Source organism: Asterias rubens, chromosome 3 (genome assembly GCF_902459465.1).
Source record: "Asterias rubens chromosome 3, eAstRub1.3, whole genome shotgun sequence".
Lineage (NCBI taxonomy): Eukaryota > Metazoa > Echinodermata > Asteroidea > Forcipulatida > Asteriidae > Asterias > Asterias rubens.
This window is the reverse complement of record NC_047064.1, coordinates 17,313,192-17,330,779: the sequence shown is the minus strand read 5'-3', so window position 1 is coordinate 17,330,779 and position 17,588 is coordinate 17,313,192. Positions and strand designations below refer to the sequence as shown.

The 17,588-nt window shown below is 39.7% G+C and overlaps 1 protein-coding gene across 5 annotated transcripts in view; it reads left to right on the top strand.

Moving 5' to 3' along the window:
- The window catches only part of LOC117287904 (bromodomain adjacent to zinc finger domain protein 2B-like), a 62,692-nt gene that overhangs the window by 21,541 nt on the left and 23,563 nt on the right, over window positions 1-17,588 (top strand). For 2 of the 5 annotated variants that reach the window (XM_033768518.1, XM_033768515.1), the window contains exons 5-16: window positions 1,835-1,993; window positions 3,127-3,323; window positions 3,905-4,216; window positions 5,118-5,480; window positions 7,505-7,912; window positions 8,267-8,495; window positions 9,358-9,561; window positions 9,654-9,943; window positions 10,316-10,490; window positions 12,194-12,289; window positions 13,108-13,235; window positions 15,637-15,669. In XM_033768518.1, the coding sequence (XP_033624409.1) occupies window positions 1,835-1,993; window positions 3,127-3,323; window positions 3,905-4,216; window positions 5,118-5,480; window positions 7,505-7,912; window positions 8,267-8,495; window positions 9,358-9,561; window positions 9,654-9,943; window positions 10,316-10,490; window positions 12,194-12,289; window positions 13,108-13,235; window positions 15,637-15,669 (2,594 nt within the window). The remainder of the gene's footprint in view (window positions 1-1,834; window positions 1,994-3,126; window positions 3,324-3,904; window positions 4,217-5,117; window positions 5,481-7,504; window positions 7,913-8,266; window positions 8,496-9,357; window positions 9,562-9,653; window positions 9,944-10,315; window positions 10,491-12,193; window positions 12,290-13,107; window positions 13,236-15,636; window positions 15,670-17,588) is intronic. The other 3 variants (XM_033768521.1, XM_033768516.1, XM_033768517.1) reach the window with 2 other exon arrangements.

Below are 17,588 nucleotides of genomic sequence, written 5' to 3'. Positions count from 1 at the left end.
AGGATTCTCTTTGAAGTACCGGTTTATAATAATTGTTCCCCCACCAAAACATTTGAACTAGATAAACAAGTTTCCGATATTAAGACAACTGCAGATTCCGACATGTACCTTCAGTAAGAAAAGTAATAGAGTGTGTGCAAAAAGAAAAGAAAATAAGTACATTTTTGATCTACTGGTACACTATTGGTCCATTATAATGCCATTAGGGACCCATGACTTGTGATTACATTGTTTTTTTGCTATGTGAAAATGATACTGGTTCGATGTACAAATTATGTTTCAATGTCCACAGAGATCACAGATAATATACAACACAAGTAAACTACACGCCTCTTGATGATAGTCTAATGCATGTTATTTTTTGCCGTAGTGTAAATGTAATACCCAACCTTTCCACGCTCCTTTGATGTTCTTTGCACTGTCATCTTATTATTATATTATATTATGCCTGCTCATTAGTGCATTATTTTTGACGTGCATCTTTACGTGTACATTTTATATGTTCAGTGTAGATATAAGGTCGTGGCATTTGTCGCTGTCAGCCATATTGAATGTAAGGGCCAGTGCTTTTTCTGTTTCGGAAAAATCGATCTGGTTTTTAAAAAATTGTGTTTGAATAATAACAAAAAACCTTGAGCATGACCGACTGGCATGACCTGTTTGATTAGAAATCAAATCTTGGTTCGGGCTGACAGACTACCACTTGTGTGATTTAATCGCTCAAATCATCCAGTCAGTGGTGCCTGAAAACAGAGCTGCCAACGCTTCCTGATTGTGCAGAAAGTTCCCTGAAAATAAACCAATCTTTCCATGTTCTGATGCGAATTTTTATTTTGAAAATCTCTCTGGTTATGGAAACTTTTTTTCTTGAATCAGCCAGCCAGTGGTGCCTGAAAACAGAACTGAGTGCCAACTCTCACTGATTCTGCAGAAAGTTCTCTTATTTTTGTTATTAAAGCAAAGTATTAACCAATCTTTCTATGTTCCATAGTACAATGTATGTTGAATGCATTTTGAAAAATCTCCCTGATTGTTGTACAAAATCTCCCTGTTTGCAAGATGCAAATGTTGGCAGCTCTGCTGAAAAAAAACCCGTTTCTTGTAACAGAAATTGGTCAATGAAAACTACTCAAATTGGTAACTACTCAAAATAATTATCATCATAAAACCTTTCATGATTACGAGTAATGGGGAGAGGTTGATAGTATAAAACATTGTGAGAAACAGCTTCCTCTGAAGTGACGTAGAAAGTTTTCGAGAAAGAAGTAATTTTCCACGAATTTGATTTCGAGACCTCAAGTATAGAATTTGAGGTCTTGATATCAAGCATCAGAAAGCACATAACTTTGTATTACATGGGTGTTTTTTCTTTCATTATTATCTTGCAACTTCGATGACCGATTGAGCTCAAATTTTCACAGGTTTGTTATTTTATGCATATATGTTGAGATGCACCAAGTGAGAAGACTGGTCTTTGACAAGTACCAATAGTGTCCAGTGTCTTTAAGTGGTTTTGTCCAAGCAGGAAAAAAAACTAGTTTAATTGGAAAACACAAGATGAGAAAAGTTTCATGCCTCTAAAACCACATTCCTTAGAAGGGAATCGTTTCTCAAAATGTTGCACATTATGATCAGCTGCAGTGCTTCTGACCAAGTAGGTCTTTATGGGCTTCTATTTTTGGACTAAATACCAAAGGTATACGTACACGTACCTTCCCTTTGAATAATGATGAACACAAATTGGTTCAAACTCAAAGCAAGTGCCTGCGTATGATAATCTTGTTATTGAAATGATTCTAAACTTTAAAATCGTTTTCCTCCCTATTTCGTAAAGGTGGCAGTCCATGGTGGCAGCAGTCGCATGGCTTGGGGGCGCTAGGCCACGATTATTATGCACACAACCTTGGCTTGCCGTCAACCTTCGGCCACGGAACCAGTGCCGATAAGGAAGCCAGTGTCGCTGGTTTTGATGCCCTGTTCAAAAGCCAAAAAAGTAAGAGTTTTCACTTAATGTTGTGTTCATTCTTGGTGAATCAACAAGTTTTTTTGTGTTCTTTAAATTTTTTGAAGAATTTTGTCCCCTTCATGTACATGTACAGTTGTAATATGGAGTAAGGCCCGGTACATCACAGAGGCAACGTACACACTAATATTTAAAAAATAAACTTGTCAGAAATGAAGACTGTATAGTACAAAAGATCCACGAGTTTTACATGTATGTAAATTTCTGGCATTTAATTGGTTGATGTAATTATTATAAATGTCAACACTTGTTGATGCAAAACTCGACATTGTTATACCTCTGTACAAATTGTGAAGTTTGATTGGTCGAGAACAAATCATGTGACGTGCAACAAAAACGCCTGTTACATGGCTCGACGGGCCGGGTTACATGAAAAGTGATGTACACCGGTGTACATCACCTTGATTGTTCCCAGCGTTAGTCGATTTCCAGCGCTGTGAGGTATAACAGAACGATTATAACAGCACTCTGTGACTGGGGTCCATGGGTTTTGGAGACCGTCACAGCGTGCAACAATTTTATAATGACGACTAGCCTCTACAATCTGACAATACACGTACTGTATACTCCTCTTCAGTTTATTTGAAGCGTCTCATTACCAGAGCAACACATACAATACATGTATAGTATGTTTACTGTACGTTCCCCATGGCAACCTCTTTTGTTAGAGAAATCTACTGTGTAGCTTAATTTGCAAGGTTGCGTCGTTACGAAACCCTAACTGGTTATATTCACAAACACATCTTGCCATCTTGGCAGTTAATAATTTTGTGCTTAATGATGCCTTGTAAGCTATAATGTGTCTGTTCATGTGTTTGTAGTTTGGGGGGGGGGATGGCTGGTCTACATTGCTGGTTTGTGTGGCATTCTTATTGTCAATTCCATGGACCTGGACCTGTGAGAGGAATGTTTATGCTGGCAGGCAAAATTTGCCCGAATATTTGATTACTTAAATGTCTGTACGTCAATTATCAGCTACAAAAAAAATAACAAAGGGAAACTGACCAGAGCAGGGTTTTAACAACGACCTCCACATGAACTGAGCTATCTACATTTGTAATAATGCAAAGTGCTTATTTAGGAACCTTCTCTTACTTCAACAGGTGAATCTCCTAGTCCAAGCAGCGGGGCTGCCCGACGGGGCACTGGACGCCGCGGTCGGCCTCGTAAGACCGACAGACCGAACCCGCTGAGGGTACCTCTGATGACCCGGCCACCGACCATCATGCCGATGCCAAGTCATCAACCCACACCTCTAGTTATGCCCAAAGAATCCGTGTCTGTCATCAAAGAGGTTCCTGTGAGTACATTGACAATCTTAATACATTGATAATTGATCAGTTACTTTGATTATTGATCAGTTACTTTGATGATTGAACTGTTACTTTGATTATTGATCAATCACATTGATTAATGATTAATCTTATGACTGTTAAATCTTGTTTATCAATTAACTTTTTTTTCATTGACTTGTTGAGTCTTTTGAACTACTAGTTATTATAAATGTCAGTTAAATGTTGAGATTTAATGATAAGTTTGGGGGTGAAGAAAAAGAAAATAGAGTAAACTCTGCTCATCTTCAGGAGAATGCTCAGGGCTCAGAGGAATCTGATATTCTCCTGAGGATGAGCAACACTTCTCCCAAAAGAATTTTGTAAATGGTTGTACCCCCCAAAAAAATACGATAGTTTTTTCTTATGTAGCTCCTCTTCAAAACTGTTTTATTGACCACAGATTAATTTTTTTTAAATGCAGACTTGTAAAACAGCAATTACTTTTTCTTAAACCATACATCACTACAAATGGGAAAAATAAACCATTTCCACCGAACAATTCATGAAGAAGCATTTCTGTTTCATTCCCCCGACCTCTTTGCCCCAGAAGTCAAACGCGAAGGTCTCCTCACCCAGTCCCTCACTTTCCTCCCCCAAGAAGCATCCATCCAAATCGCCGTCGCCGAAAGGAAGCACACCATCAAACACTTTGTCCTTCTCCGCCGCCTCTCCCAAGAAGAAGAGGAGCGCGTCGTCGTCATTGTCGTCGTCGTTGGCGAAGGGTACGCGGAAGCAGGGTGCAAGCGACAGCAGCGATAACGGTCTGAGCTCGGATGACTCCGATAGCAACATGTCGGAGGTCAGCGACGAGGATTCGGAGAGCGATTCGGAGGCAGACAGCGATGAGGAGATTAAACAGGTGGGTCAAGAGTTCTTATTAATTGTCTTCCCCGTTAAAACCTAACAACACCCCAAATTATAATAGTTAGTTTAAAGGAAGGGTGTCAAACTCAATTCTGTGATGTACTCATTTTCTAATATATAAAAGCATCATGTGAGTGGGGACAAGTCTCTTACCTCGTGTGAAAATGGCGTAAATTGCAGTTGCATTCGATACCGTCCCAGTGCAAAATTTTGTTAACATCCACAACATCCAATGACATCATTCTGAGAAAAATGGTCCTTTAAAGACTGGAAAGATCCTGGAAAAATTACTCTCAGGAGCTAAAGGTTAAAGAAGAGGGTACAGCTGATTTGTTTCCTTATTTTGGATAAACTGATAACGGTTACGAAAATATTCCTGCAGGAGCATTTTCAAGGGTGCCAAGGCCAAGACCTGGGCAGCAGAGTCAAATGCTTCGGGGACCTTCAGCTCTGAAGTCATACAAACTTCTTTCATTTTCATGTAACATGTATCTTTCATTATTCAAACAGAATCACTGATAATTGTATGCAGAAAATTGTTGTGGTTGTTGCCAATTTGTCCCGGAATTTTACCTCGGAGAGTGCGAGGCCGATTTTCATTTTGTAAAGGGCACTTTCATTAGAAAATCTTAAAGTTTATGGGAAAGTTTTGAAGGGGCACCCAGGCCAAGACCAGGGCAATGAAGGCCTGATTACGAGAAGCTATATACATGTAGTTATAATTATGTGTTCTGTGTTACAAAATAATTCCTATGGGACCATTTTCAAGGAGCGTCAAGGCCAAGACCTGGGCAGCTTAATAATTGTATCCAGAAACTTTTTATGGGATTTCCCAATTTTATCCGGGAAGCTGTATAGTTTTAATTATATATATATTTTTTTTGACGAAAACGTAGGCAAAGAAAGAGTTGGAAGCCAGACAAAAGCTCCTCCTCCAGCAACAACGAAACCTACGCGAAAAGCAGCAGTCGTCGATGAGCAGGAAACACAAGGTGGAGCCCCACGAGCGTCCGCCGCCGCCGCCCTCCAACGAGCGACAAGCCAGCGAGAAGAAGCACCACCGCCACGGCGGGGACTATCACCATCATCACCACCATCACCATCGGAAAGGCAGCCAGGAGGTCACTGATGAGCCACTGATTACTACTACTAACGATCTCAACATCACCACTTGCACCATTCCTACTTTAAACCCTTCTCTCACCCCGTCTGATGACATTGATCATTACACTACTAACCTAATAGAGGAAGCATTTGAGGTGAAGGGAACAGTTTCAAAATCCGTTTTTTTTCTTTTCGGTCGCTGTTTTTTGCTTTGTGTCCAGTGGTGGTAGCTAGTGCAAGAGCTTGATGTTTAGATGTTTGTTTGTTTGTTTGTTTGTTTGTTCGGATGATTTTCTTGTCAAGGAAACTTGGCAAACTCCAACAAAATGTCTTGTACAAACTAGAACTGTGGAGTTTGGGTCTTATTATTTTATTTGTTGGTGTGTGATGGCATGAAGAGAACATCTTTCAGAGCGAACTGATCAAAAGATTCGAGCTGATTGTAGTGGCTCTATGTTGAGCCAGACACAGTTCAAAAGGAATTGTTGCTTTTTGTTAACTGGGCTCTTCTTTAGAACGTATTTTCACAATACTTATAAACTCAAAACCCTAAATTGGAATGCTGACATTTTTGTTTTTATGCCATTTTGGAATTAAACGTAAAAAGGTTACTGTTTCTCCACCGGAGTGAAAAGTCTTTTTGGGTCACAGCTAATGCTACTCCTCATTTCACCTCTCACTAACTGTACAGAAAAAAAAACCCATTAATAATCCATGCTAATCACTTCATCTTCATCTCAATATAATTATTTAAAGGCACTGGACACTATTGGTAATTACTCAAAATAGTTGTTTGCATAAAAGCTTCCTTGGTAACAAGCAGTGGAGAGCTGTTGATAGTATAAAACACTGTAAGAAAGGGCTCCCTCTAAAGTTGTTTTTGAGAAAGAAGTTATTTCTCACCAAAATATTTGAATTTGATGCCGAGACCTCAAAATTTGATTTTCAGGTCTCGAGGTCAAGCATCTGAAAGCACACAACTTAAGGTGACAAGGTTTTTTTTCTTCCATTATTATCTCGCAACTTCGACGACCAACTGAGTTCGAATTTTCACAGGTTTGTTATTTTATGCATATGTTGAGATACATGTACACCAACTGTGAAGACTGGTCTATCACAATTACCAAATGTATCCAGTGTCTTTAATCATCGTAATAACTCATATGATTTCCTTGTCATTGTGTTTGTTACATTATACATCTATTGGATGTATAAGACAAGTGCATTGTTGCTGAATACACTCCCTTTATAAATTCGATGACAATGCACCAAAAAAGATGCATTCAACATTTGACTACCTAAATCCTTGTTATTTGATCATTTGTTCACAATAAACACAAAATAGACACTGCAACTTTGGGACAAAACTGGCAGGTCGTGTTTCATATTTATAGCAGCCTTGTCATTTGATTTTTTTTTTTTTTAAAGCAACTCTAACAAACCCTGAAAGAACCAAAATTATTTGTTTCTTTGGATTTGAAAAATCCTTAAAGAAATTCCCAATCCTCAATGTTCTTGCCCTTATTTTTGTTGCATAAATGTATCTTACTAAGACTTCTGTTCTGAAAGTCTACATTCTCTTTGTCTCATTTAATTACATCCTGTCTCTTAAAAGCTACCCGCAAATGAGCATGATGACATGGTTCAAAACAAATAACAGCAGTTCTCATTAGAAGATTTGTGTGTTCAGCGAGAAAAGACGTATAAATTCTCTCCGACTTATTTTGTGTGATTTTTATTTTTGTGATTTTCATTTGTCTGTGTCTTCCAACGTAACCAGAAAACTCAAACCTATAACTTAACGGGTACACGCAAATGAGCATGACATTGATCAAAGCAAATAATAGCAGTTCTCGATAGAAGATTTGTGTATTCAGAGGCAAGAGGTATATTTTGAATTGAGGCATTGCATGGTGGTATCAATATGTATTTTTGTTTGCGGTAATACCATGTGAATCTACTTGCCAGCTAGATGAAAATTTGTTCTGCAGAGAAATGTGTTGCTATGTATTCTACTACAGCGAAGTACATTGTTTTGGATTTCCGGAGACTTCTCAGTTCTTCTCCACCTGGCGGGTAGATATACACGTGGTGTTATCGCAAACCAAATATATGTTAACAATATTCTGTCTGACTTATTTTTGTGTCTTTCATTGTGTGTGTCTTCCACCGTAAACAGGGTAAGAAGAAAGATGCAATCCCGACCGAGAAAGAACTCCAGGAGCAGATGTTGAGGGAGCAAGAGCAGAAGCGACGTGCCGAGCAGCTGACCCTCCAGTTTGAGCAACAGATCAAGGAGCAACAACACCACCTCCGGATGCAGAAGAAGGCCCAGGCCGAGCGGGAGAAGCAGCTCCTGAACGAGAAGAGCCGTCTGGAGAAGGTCCAGACTGAGAAGAGGAGACCCGAGACTGCCGTTGGCGGCAGGGGGAAAGGGAAGAGGGGGAGGAAGCCCGGCGGTGGGGTCGGCAGAGAGGTGAAGATGGAGGAGATGCCGGTGGTGGAGAGGCCAAGAGGGAAGAGCAAGGGAGAGAAGAGAAGACGAATGATGATGGAGAGCTTACAGCATGTCAATCAGGAACAGCAGGTAGGCATTTGGATTTCGTTAACCATTTTGGCCCTTCCATGGCAAAAACAGCCTAGCGTGAAAAATAAAAATTCTTGAAAAAAGCAAAGAGAGGATGAGAGGCTGATGGTATATTCAAATCCATACATAGAATGCCTTTAAAACTTTGAAATGGAAAATTTTTCCTCAATTTACCCAGAAATGATCTTAAATAAGAAAACAACTGCTTTGAGTTGGGCAGTTTTGCCACCAAAAAAGGTGATGAAAGTGAGAATATTTCAAACTGAGTATATTTCAAATTCACCCTGTACAGGATGCCTTGCTCAAGTTGATCAGGTCAGGATTCAGTTATGATTTTGCTTTTTTTCTTGAAAGGTTAACGGCACTAAAGAGCTTGATCAGAAGGCTAGGAGCGAGTCGGCGTCCCCTGGTGTTGAGATGTCCCCCGCTCCGTCAGCGTCCAACGCCAGCATGCCAAACCTCGCAGCGGTTAAGGAGATGGAGGAAGGGGAAGGGAGCGAGAGAGATGGCGACAAACTGACCATCAGGGAACATTGCGACAGCGATGGGGATATTACTGGAGGCTCAGATGACTGTCAAGATGGTAGGTGCATTGTTTAACTTTAATATGTTATTTGAAACCAATATGTTAACCAAGCTGTTTTTCACAAGCCTGGATATACACTGAAAGGAGCCTGAACAAAAGCCGATATACATGTATGCACTTGGTCGGCCCTTGTACTCCACAGAAGTTGGTTTGAGTCCTACCTGAGTAAATACGCCTGTGATATTTTTTCACAGGATTCGGTGAAAGTACTGAGTAAACAGTGTGCTAACACACATCGGTGTACGGGTAAAAAAACAAAAATGAATAATCTTCATCTCGTTGCAAATTTAACATCTATTATACATGTACTTTAGTCTGTTTTCCGTTTTTTTTCGCCTCCAGAAAAAGTGCCATTAATAAGTCCTGAAAAGTCTACTAGAGCATACACCACCTGATGTTCAGGCTCTACTATTTTTCAAGGACCAATATCATACCTGCCTGTGATTTCGCTCTGGTGCCCTGTGCAAGCTTCCTGTACATATTTACATTGTCCTCATAGAAAGGCCCTTTACTGGGGGGAAATTGCTGTGCCCCTTCAAGCACGAAGTTCAAAGCCTTTAACCCTTTAGAAACCATTCATTTCTTTATAATCAGCTCAAAATGCCCAGACATTGCTAATATTGTTGATTTTTTAATCAAATTTGTTCAGTAAAACTTTTAACATGTTTAACAGATATAAAATGAAGCAAAAAATTAAATTTTTAACATACACTTTAACCTCTTTATGTGGAATGGAAGCAGGTCAGATCTTGCAGGCGTTTGCGGTCGCTTTGGGCATTTTGGTACAAGCCGTTTGTGGCTGCTATGGTCTCTAAAGTGTTAGGTATCATTCCTTAATTTGTCTTCTTTCTTGTCTTAGTGTCGTCCGATTCTGCCTCAGATTTAGAAAGTGATGATGACGATGATGACGATGACGATGATGATGACCAGAACGAGCTGGACAACTCCGAGGACACTGACACCAGCGCCATGGCCAGGGACTCCGAGGGCAGTCCCATGCCGATGAATATGCTGCTCAAGCGCAAAGCCGACAACCAGAGCGCTATGTACCCTGGCTACCTGCGTAAGTCCCTTAAACCTTTTTCTGTAGTGTCAAGTCTGCATTGGGTTTAAACTTTCTGAAATTAAATACAACTATATCTCATCATATTGCAGAAGTTCAGCGAAAGCGCCTCCGCGTGACTGATGAAAAAGCCGTCCGCAGGCCTCTTACTCGAGGATGGCGTCGTCAGGTCATTATTCGCCAGCTCGGACCTGGTGACCGAGTCAAAGGCGACGTCCTGTACTACGGCCCCTGCGGGAAGAAGCTACGGACCTACCCGGAGGTGATGCGGTACATCCAGCGCCGGGGAATATCCGATGTCAGCCGGGAGCACTTCAGCTTCAGCGCCAAGATTCGCATCGGGGAGTTTCTGAACCCGAAACCGGACGGGGAGAATGTCGGGGTGAGTTTTTGACGTCTTTCGTAAAACCTTCTTCCCATGCGTTGCTGTTCTCTGCTTATGGTCTTGGAGAAGTGAAATGATGGATATGCTCTTTAGATAATTTTAGATGCCCTCTTTATCAAGCAAATCAAGCAAACGCTTACCAGGGATTGCCTTCATTTTGCTAACTCTGCCCCTTTTCCCATATAAAGTATCATTGGTGTATTCTGTTTTAATTCAAATCATCGTTTTGTATGATACTTGCACACATTATGTGAAATGGAAATATATGTTGTTGAATTTAATTGAGAAAATGTACTCAGTCATGTACTTTGAGCTGCACAGTTGTTCCACCAATATGCAAGTTTCCTTTTTCTCTGTCCGTCCCAGCAGGGCATCATCTTTGAGAGACTGACGGAGAACGAGCTTCAGCATCGCATCAATATCCTAATGGGGCGTAAGCCTCGCCCCGGTCGCCCCCTCAAGAACCCAGAGAGGAAGAGGATAGCCCAGGAGCTGGCCCGCCGTGCCGCCGAGGTCAAACATCGTAAGAAGATGGAGCATCAAGGTTAGAACAGCTCTATGAAGATGTAGTTAAAACCATTGGACACTTTCGCTAAACAGTATTGTCCAAGGCCCACACTTCGTGTATCACAACTTCTATATAAAATAACAAATCTGTGAAAATTTAGGCTCAATCGATCATCGGAGTCGGGAGAAAATAATGGGAAAACCCACCCTTGTTTCCGCACGTTTCGCCGTGTCATGACATATGTTTAAAATAAATCCGTAATTCTCGATATCGAGAATTGATATTGTTTTAATGTTTTCTCAAAAAGAAAAGCATTTCATGGAATAATATTTCAAGAGAAGTCTTTCACCATTACCTTCTGTAAACCCTGTAAGTTATTTGTAAATCTGTGAACTTAAAATTTTGTTTCTCTACCGAAAGTGTCCAATGGCTTTAAAACTAAGGGAACGCAGCCTGATAAAAGTTCATGGTTTATTGTCGTACTTATGAATGTCCTTCTTCTTGGTAAATTCTCAAAAAATGAATGACCATTAAAGTATTACTTGGTGAGAAATACTGCAGGTGTTGATGGTAGAAACCATTTCTAGAAAGGATGACTTTTTAAATAATACTGTTTCGATAATTTGTCACCCTAAAATATTTGAAGCTGAGAAACGATTCAGGCAATCGTTTTCTAAGATATCTGAGGTTTAGTGTCCAGTTGTGGATGCTGCGACCAGAGATGCGGTTTGTACTCGCTGGGACCTTGCTAAAAGTCAATGGATAATGGGTCTTTAAGAAACATTGACTTTGAGTGTGGCACTTTTCATGGATAACAATGTTTTTCGGTGTCTTTACATTTTGGTATGCATTGCAAAGCAATTTCCTGTCAGATTTAAATCTTAAATTTTGTACAAAAAACTGAAACAGGAACTTTGACATGTATGTCGTAGAAAATGAAACAAGTTTGGTGAAGGACTTACTGTTTGATTTACATGAATGTTCAAATACTTTTCCTTTGGGATTTTAGTTCTGAGAATTGTTAAAAAAGTTTGATACATTAGTGATGCACGAAGCACTTTCTCTTTGGAGGCTTCTTCCGAAAGGGAAAGTACAACATATGTTTGTGAGGAACAAAAATAACCCCAAACCTGCGAACAATTTGTTTTCAGTTCTAAGAAAAATCCAAGGTCAATGTTCAAGGAAATGCAATGCAGAGGAAAAAATGTCTGTGTAAATTATATTTTTGACGTGGGTTGAACAAAGAAAAATTGACTAGAGCGGGGTTTGAAGCTGCAACCTCCAGGTTAATATGCCAGTGCTGTTCAAATTAAGCTATTTGGTCCATACGTTTGCAGACTCCATATTTTGTGAATATCTTTGTTCGGGGTGCTAGTCAGAAACAGTTCAACCTGTAATAGCCTTATATCACTTATTTTTAGTATAAAGCGCTATATAAATGTAATCATTATTACTATTATATCACCACCAAGTTTATGATACAACCTGGGAAGTGAAAGCAGAGAGATCACCTCTGGGGATGTGATTTTTTCTTTCAAGTAATGAGATTTAAGATGATGCAAATATTGGGCCGTAGGTCCTGTTTTGAAAAGAACTCAGGAGAGTTAGCGTTAAACAAATTCATACAAAATGCTCTTGCTGTTTGGTTCTGTTTTTATTGCAATGAGGAACTCATTTTTGTGAAAAAATGTTCTGAACGTTGTGTTCTGTGTTTGTTTTCCTGTCCGCTGGTCCCAAAGCAGACATGGTGCGGAGAATCCAGGAAGCTAAGATGAGAAGGAAGTTGGAGAGGCAGCAGCAAGCCCACCACGCCAGGGAGGCCAGGAGACAACAAGGTACCCCAAATTTCTTTTAATTTTTTTTTTTTTTTAAGAGAGATCACCTTACATCCAAAGGCCATTTTTTATATTTTTTTTAATGCAAGTCGCCAGACACACAAGGCCTGAAGGCCACTTCAAGGTGTGGGCTACAATTATTTTTGTCCAGAGGCCGTTGCCACCTACCCCTAGGGTTGAAACAGGGTTGCCCCTTTTACAGTCCATACAAATGGAGGCTTGGGTATCATCAGTCCGAAGCCTGGCCAGTAGAGCAGAAAGCACTACCTCCCCATGGACATGGACATGGACAGCCAATTCAAGGTTACATTATAAACTAGTTTGGGCTATCGACCCAGATCAACGTTCACCAGGGGCATGTTGCCACTTACTCCTGGGGCTGAAACAGAGTTATTCCCTTCTAATTCCATAAGGATATAAGCACGGGTATCATCCACTAGGAGCCTTGCTGCTTGAGCAGAATTCCCCAAAAGACTTTTTCAAATTTGATACAGAGCAATCAGACTTGCAGCAAATTAAAAAATATCAGGGAAAAAAAAAAAAAAAAGGGTGTCAAAATCGCTCACTTACCGTACTTTTTCGTGGAGAAGTTCGAGTTCTGGGTTTAGTTCACGTTGATGGCCCTTAAAGATAGAGTCTTGGGTTGTTTTTTTGTCAACATACATGTAATGCGTGTTTGTAGGCAAAATAGAATAGAATAGATACACTGTACATGTTCAATAAAAGTCACATTCAAAAGTGTCAGCTGATTACTGTACACCCCCAAAAACTGTCGTGGTATTTTCATGTTTGGGTTTGACTTTTCTATCTCCCCCCAGCTTTCCACGCTGCCGAGGAGAAGCGGCGTGCCAAGGAGCATCGACTCTACCTCAAACAGCAGCAGAAACACAACAGGATGGAGCAGCTGCGGATGGAACGAGAGATGAGAGCCCATCAGATGGTAGAGGTAACCAGTTTGTTCTCATTAACTACCCATCGTCTCCCTCCCACCTTCCACTCCTCCCTTCTTCACCCTTTACAACTCTGCCATCTTAAGGGTCCAATTTCAAAGAGCTGCCTAAACACAACAAGTAACTAAGCATGACAAAATTTTGCTTACCAGAAAAAGGTTTCAAGCCAAAATATTCAAGTCACATGTGAAATCTGTGACTTGAGTCCTGCTAAGCACAATTCTGTGCTTAAGCTTCTCTATGAAATTGGGCCCAGGAGGCTACCATCAGGGCCCAATTTCTTAGAGCTGCCTTAGCACAAAAAGTAACTAAGCATGACAAAATGTTGCTTACCACAATAAGGTTACCAGCCAAACTACCATGTAACTTGCACAATTTTCGACTGGTATCCTGCTCATTTCTGCTTAGCAGAAAAACTGTTAAGCAATATTTTCTACTTGGGCGGCTCTATGAAATTGGGCCCAGTTGTTCCCACTCCACCCCCAACCCTTTCACCTCAATCCTAGTACTAAAGTCAGTGATGGAGATCAATCTTCACCAAGTCACCATGACAATTATCTTGTAGAGACCCCCTTGCTGACGACTTTCCTGTCACGTGTCAATGTTCTTTGAGTCCAAATTCGGTCCGTTCATAACACAGTGCGCGCAATAGTGTTTCCTACTGAACAGACCATTTTTGTTTTACAGGGTTACATCATTTGGAAAAGCCAACCACCAATTGTGTAAAAATCTGTTCAATTCACAAGGGCCCAATTTCATGGCTCTGCTTACTGTAGAATTCACTGTTTAGAAGTGTTCTCTTTGGGTGCTGTGGTGTGGGGGGGGTTGGTATCATGAATATTAATGAATTTGTGGGAGGCTATGAAACGCTTCTCTGTTCAATTCATCCATTTGAGTGACCTCTACGTGGCAAACTGTATTGTGAGTCCACAGTGTTGCCAGTTGGAACCACTTTATGCACACTTGTGTCCAACACGGCACCAAAGGTCTTGGCACCAGAGACGGAGCACAATTTTTGTTCACTGATTTGTATTTCGAAATTCACTGTTGGGACTCTGCTGAAACTGAGGTGAACCCGAGTCACAGTCCTTATTCCACTTCCAATGGACCTTTCTCACGGTGTGGCCGTCTTGGTTTTACTCCATTCCAACTCATTGTAACCAAACTGAGGCTGGACGAAATATTATTCTGGTGCCATGTTTGCACAATGATATTAGCATTCATTACTGTCATTGGAAACAGGGAACATGACTAAGATGGTGACAGCGTGATGAAAGTCTATAGACCCCTTGCATTGGCTGCCATCACTGAGGTCAAACAAAACCCGCATGCGTGTACGCGTAACGCACAACTCTCAGCCAATGATATATATGTAGGTCTTCCTTTGACCTCAGTAAGGCTGCTGTTTGTGTTTTGACGTCATTTGCAGGGGGTCTATTGAATTCTTTGGAAAGCATTCGTTTGTAAAATTTTAGCGTCTTGTGTTTTCATATTTTAAGAAAACATTTATCATCAAAAATCACAAGATTTAGTTCTTTTATTGTGTGAATGTCCTTAATTTCTTATACAGTCACTGCTAAGCTACTGTTACATTACCTTTTGTATTTTGTCTCAACTTATCCTTTTTGAAATTTAAAGGTTGTTCAATTCACACTGTTTTTTTTTTAGATTCTCCTAATTGAAACTTTTGTTATAACTGGTTTAGTTCCCATGTCTGTTTTATGAATCTGCCTTCTTATGTATTTTTTTTCCCCCTCAGAATTTGTTGGTCTTGAATCCATATTCTCTATGTGTTTGTCACTTGTTTTTTTTTCTCCCTTTTCTTACTAAATCGAGCAGACATCCTTTGTTATCACAAGAAAAGAGAAAGAAACATCCTCTCCCAAACAGTTGTCATAAAAAACAAAAACAGATGACAAATTTACGCCAAATCTTGAAGACCAAAATTACGGTATCTGACACACATATGTGTGATTGTCATTTCAGTGAGATAAATACTCAAATTTCAACGAGTACGCATTTTGACACAGCTGCCATTTTGGATTTCAAAAATAAGAATTTGAGTAAGCCCCCAGCTTGGTTAGGCTGGTGCCTTTTATTTTCCACCACTTTAATCTCAGTGTGGTCTCAAGACACAAGATGGCCGCTAAAAGACCATTGTGATGCCAATACTTGGGAAACCAAAATGTATACCCCCCCCAAAAAAGGTTGGACTACAGATGGTTTCATCAAAATGTTAAAACTGTACAAGTATTATTTAAGAACTAACGATATTTTACCTTCGCCGCAAGAACTAGTGGTTTTTATCTCAAAACACCTCTGATGTCCATGGCAGTTAAAAGGAGGCGTCGTGTTGGACAATGTGGTTGATATTGTTTGTTATCTGAATCTTTTCAGATGCAAGCTTCTTCAGAACAAACTCTCTTCCAGGTATGAAGCCCTTCTCTTGCACTGAACTCTCTTTTTTGGGGACTAGAGGGGGGATCATTTTTCCCTTAAAAAGACTTCTCTCCGAATATAAATAAAAAAAAGCTATTAAACTTCTCCCCTGTTGTCCTAAACTAACATGCTGGTGCATGAGATGAAGAATTCTCAATCAACCAATTCAAAAACAAACTAAAACCCAACCTTACTTTAAAAAATTTATTTCAGCAAAACTTACTTTATTTTTCTCCATCCGCAGATTCTACTTTCAAATTCGTAGTCACCATTTTTTTTTTGAGTACCAGAAGTTTTTAATCAGTTATGATTTTGATTGGATGAATGTTTGACAGCGTGACTCAGATTTTCAAACCACCATGCATGACTAGCGACAAAGTACACGTAACACCACAGGATTCCAAGTTGAGACTACCTTCCCGTCCGTACAGGAGAAAAACAACAACTTTTTAACCAAAATTTCATCTGCCCCCTAAAGTTGTTTGGCATTGTAATGCTTGTAAATTGATTGTTGACAATTTTATGTGGTACAGCATTGTGACGTGATCACACACTCAAAATTTGTATCGATGGAAACATTTTTAATAATGGGCCGGTTGTTTCTTTTCTTTGCTTCTTGTGATGTTGTGTTGTTTGTTTGACTCATACTTCAAACAGGGCAAGTCCAGTCACTTTTTTTTTTAATAACGAAAACAAAAAATCAGTTGTTTTTTCTCTGTACAGAGAAGATTTTTGTTGTTGTTGGCGATGTAAGAGTCTGTTGTTGATGTAAGTGTTCGCTGTTGCACTGTGAAAACAAAAGAAAATCAGTTGCAGTGTTCTGTTTTTACAGACCCTTGTGACGATGTTTTCTTTCCTAATCGAATAAACATGTGGGGTGGGATCAGTGGCATCATATGGGAGAAGTAGGCCAGATCCTACTTATGTAGGATTTGAAGCTGCGTGTGGTGGGGAAACTGCGATTTGTGGTAACACCTTGTAAATTTCTCTATAAAAAGTTAAGGTGGTTCTAGAAATAAAATAAAATAAAATAAAATAACTGCAGTATTAAAAATTTAAGCTGGGAGTTTCTGAATTTAGTTTAAAAAGACCTTTTCGTCCATCATAATACTACCGAGCATTTATATGGCGCTCCTTAAAGAACACAGCACCTCGCATTCTTTGTATTTAACAAATGAATTAGTCCAACATGTTTAACTCTGATTTGTTCTTTTTCTGGCTTTATACAATTTAATGGTTCTTCCATGTTTTCAGAAACACATGTCGATTTACACAGACATGTGATTTCTTGGGATGTTTCATAATTTCAGGATTTTCTCAAAATCTACTTTAGCCATGTTAGCCTTTAAATACTCTTGAAAGACATCACGCAATCACCAAAGGGAGACAGACAAATTCCACATAATGGCCATTTTTTTCAGGAACTTTCACATGTGCATCAATTTCAATCCTTGAGGTAAATTCTACCTTTAGTAGTTTAGGGGTGGACCGGTCAGGGGAAATTTAAACACAAACAAACTACACCTTAAAAAAAAGCAAAAGGAGTGAATTGGAACTAGGTGACTGGAAAGGCCCTTCATCCTTTCATATCTTTCCTGTAGTCTCATGCACCATATTGGCTTCTTTGTCTTTTTTTGTCCTTGTTTTTGTTGTTGTATGTCTTGAAATGCTGCCTCAAAATCGCTTTGTCTCTGTCTCACTTTTTACTTTGTACTGCTCAACATCATGCTTTCTTTTCTTTTGTCATTTTCAAAATGTTTTTTTTTTTCATAGTGTGGCTTTTTCATTTAAGACTTTATGAAACATGTGTAAATGATAATCTCTTGTCGAGCTCCTTTATTTTCTTGTTTTTCTCTGCATTATTTATTTGCAAATGATGAATTGATATTATTTGGGTTCCCCAAGTGAAT